Here is a 2,500-nt window from a genome sequence, read left to right as displayed (position 1 = left end):
TGCCAGCTTGTATATCTAATACGCTGCCAAGTACCAAATGGTCCCATCAACAAACAGAGGTTTGACGTCCCCGCCACCCCACCCCCACCCTTAGCTGGAATAGGGTCAAGGTCCAAAAAAGAACTCGTTCAGATCGGAGACCAGTCCTCGGAGACCCCTGCCTAATTTCAAATGCAACCCTGAGAGGCTGACACACGGTCTCTGCACTGGGACCAAGATTTCTCTCAAGCAATGTCAACCATATTTCTGACAACTTTTTTGACTTCTGGAGAACTGAAGACCATCTTCTTCCAACATTAATATTAGAAAGAAAACGGTGCAAAGTTTATTCCCCAAAGAGACCTGTGGTAGGTTCTGTGGATCGTTGCCAGCCACTGTGGGGCTGCGGTTTTCCCATTGAGTGAAACTCGTGGCGAGAATTATTATTATCATCACCCTTTGGCTGGGTAATGCGTTTTGTCATAATGTAATCTTTAGTGTGCGTTTCAAGGGGCGCTCGACGATAAACCCGCTGATGCTGTCACAGGTGACAGTGGAATGTACGTTTAAAAGGAGGCGTATCGGTGTATGATTAATGTATTAACGAGAGACAGGCCGTAACATCCTTCTGAGGGCGTCGAGGAGTGTGAATGCTATAGCAAGGCAGACGTCGAACAACTGATAGTTACTGATTCTCGAACTTGCGAATCAGCAAATTGATGACAGAGGTACGGTACCAAAGAACTCAGTAGTTCAGTATTTAATCAAAGGTTTCGGCAATTACTTTGAAACAAACGCAGAAAATAAGAGTTAGGGCTAGCGGTCACCAAAAAAAAAAAAAAAGAGGAGAGAGAGCGAGGCACAAATGGTTACATAAATACGCTTTGCTTAATGGTACTTAAGTTTCAAAAACTTAAGCGTTCGGGGGGGAAAAAGTGAGAATTATAATAGAGAGGGTTGCCTCTTTAAGAAAATAAGGTGGGCGCTCTTTGGGCACGTGTTTTCTTTTTCTTTTTTCTTTTCTGTTAGTAAGCTCTGGGTGACGCAAGAAGAGTGGGCGTGTCGGATACTTGTGCCATCCCTTTAACGGGCAGTAAGACTTGGTGTTTGATATATATTCATATATACATATATATGTATACATATGTATGTATATATATGTATATGTATATGTATATATTATATATATATATATTTTTATATCTATATATATATATATATATATATATATATATATATATATATATATATATATATGCATATTTTCAGATGAGGAGGGGGAGGGACCCCTGCCCATCACAGGGTTAGATTTATCCTGGCCTAACCCTACACGCACCGGCCAGTACGACTTTTGAACTGTTTATTCTTTTCTGATTATCGCCTGGCGACTTTAATGAAATTAGCTGCGCGAGGGTAGGGCAGGGTAAGAGGAGGGCAGGGGAGGAGGAGGAGGAGGGTAGAGGAGGGCAGGGGAGGGGAGACGGAGGGGATAGGAGGAGGTGAGTATGGGAAGGGGAAGGGGAAAGGAGGTCTTGTGCCTATTATAGGGTGAGACCTATTCAGGAATGCGATGGTTTCTTTCAACTGTGGGGTGTGGGGTGGGGTGGGTTGGTGTTAGGGGTTGAGGGATGGAAGTAGAAGAGGGTAGAGGGTTAAAGGGAGGGGTTGATAGTGGCTTTCTGCCCGTTAAAGGGTTAAAGGACTGTTTCCTGGGTGCAGGTACGATTGCCGTTGACGAGGGAGTATCGGGAGGAGTGGGATCCATCACGCTTGCTGATGACCCCGCCCCTGACGAAGAGGTCCCGGAAGGTCTCCCGGAACTGACGTGACATGCCGCAGTAGATGGCGAAGTTGACTGGATACGTGAAGATGATGAAGGAGTTGGACATGATGATGAGCTTCTTCATGAAGGCATAGTCGGTGACTATGACAGCGAGACCCGAGGAAGTGATGATGTGGACGAGGGTGATGACCGCTAAAGGGATTTCCGTGACGAGGAACACGGTGACGATGACAATGAGCATCAGGGTGGTGCAGTTGGTCTCGAAGAGCTTCTTGCTCTCGTTCTTCTTGTTCTCCTGCAGAAGCTTCACCCTTTTGAGCTGCGCACGCCGCATCGCCCGGAAGAGGAGAACGTTAAGTACTACCAACGATGCGCAGGGGCCGAGGTGGACAAAGATCACCCGGAACCCGAAGTAAAGGGAAAAGTACAAATCGAGGTATTCTATTATCCACCTGGCGTAGTGCCAAGCACACACGGCCGTGACCCTCCCCTGCCATTCAGAGTACTCTGTCCAGTAGAATACATCCACGAGTCTAGGAGCTTGATGCAAAGCCGCACAGATATAAATCCCCACGATTGTTTTGATGGCCCGGGACAATGTACACCAGTTGCGTGCCATGGGAGCGTGGCATACATAAATATACCTCTGGACCGCCAGTGCCACCGTGAGCCAGATCGAAGCTGTGTGAAAGAGGTTGGGTAAGGAGTCATGCATCAAACTCCAGCCATAACATGCTA

At 46.8% G+C, this 2,500-nt stretch overlaps 1 protein-coding gene across 1 annotated transcript in view; it reads right to left on the bottom strand.

The window, feature by feature from the left end:
* Window positions 1–1,197: 1,197 nt before the first annotated feature.
* The window catches only part of SPR (G protein-coupled sex peptide receptor), a 3,221-nt gene continuing 1,918 nt past the window's right edge, over window positions 1,198–2,500 (bottom strand). The window contains exon 1 of the mRNA XM_076209586.1: window positions 1,198–2,500. This exon is cut by the window's right edge and continues 1,918 nt beyond it. Coding sequence (XP_076065701.1) covers window positions 1,674–2,500 — 827 coding nt within the window. The 3' untranslated portion in view covers window positions 1,198–1,673.

This window comes from Oratosquilla oratoria, chromosome 26 (genome assembly GCF_046742065.1).
Source record: "Oratosquilla oratoria isolate Oo_2021 chromosome 26, ASM4674206v1, whole genome shotgun sequence".
In the NCBI taxonomy this organism is placed as follows: domain Eukaryota; kingdom Metazoa; phylum Arthropoda; class Malacostraca; order Stomatopoda; family Squillidae; genus Oratosquilla; species Oratosquilla oratoria.
This window is presented reverse-complemented; position numbering and strand designations above follow the sequence as displayed.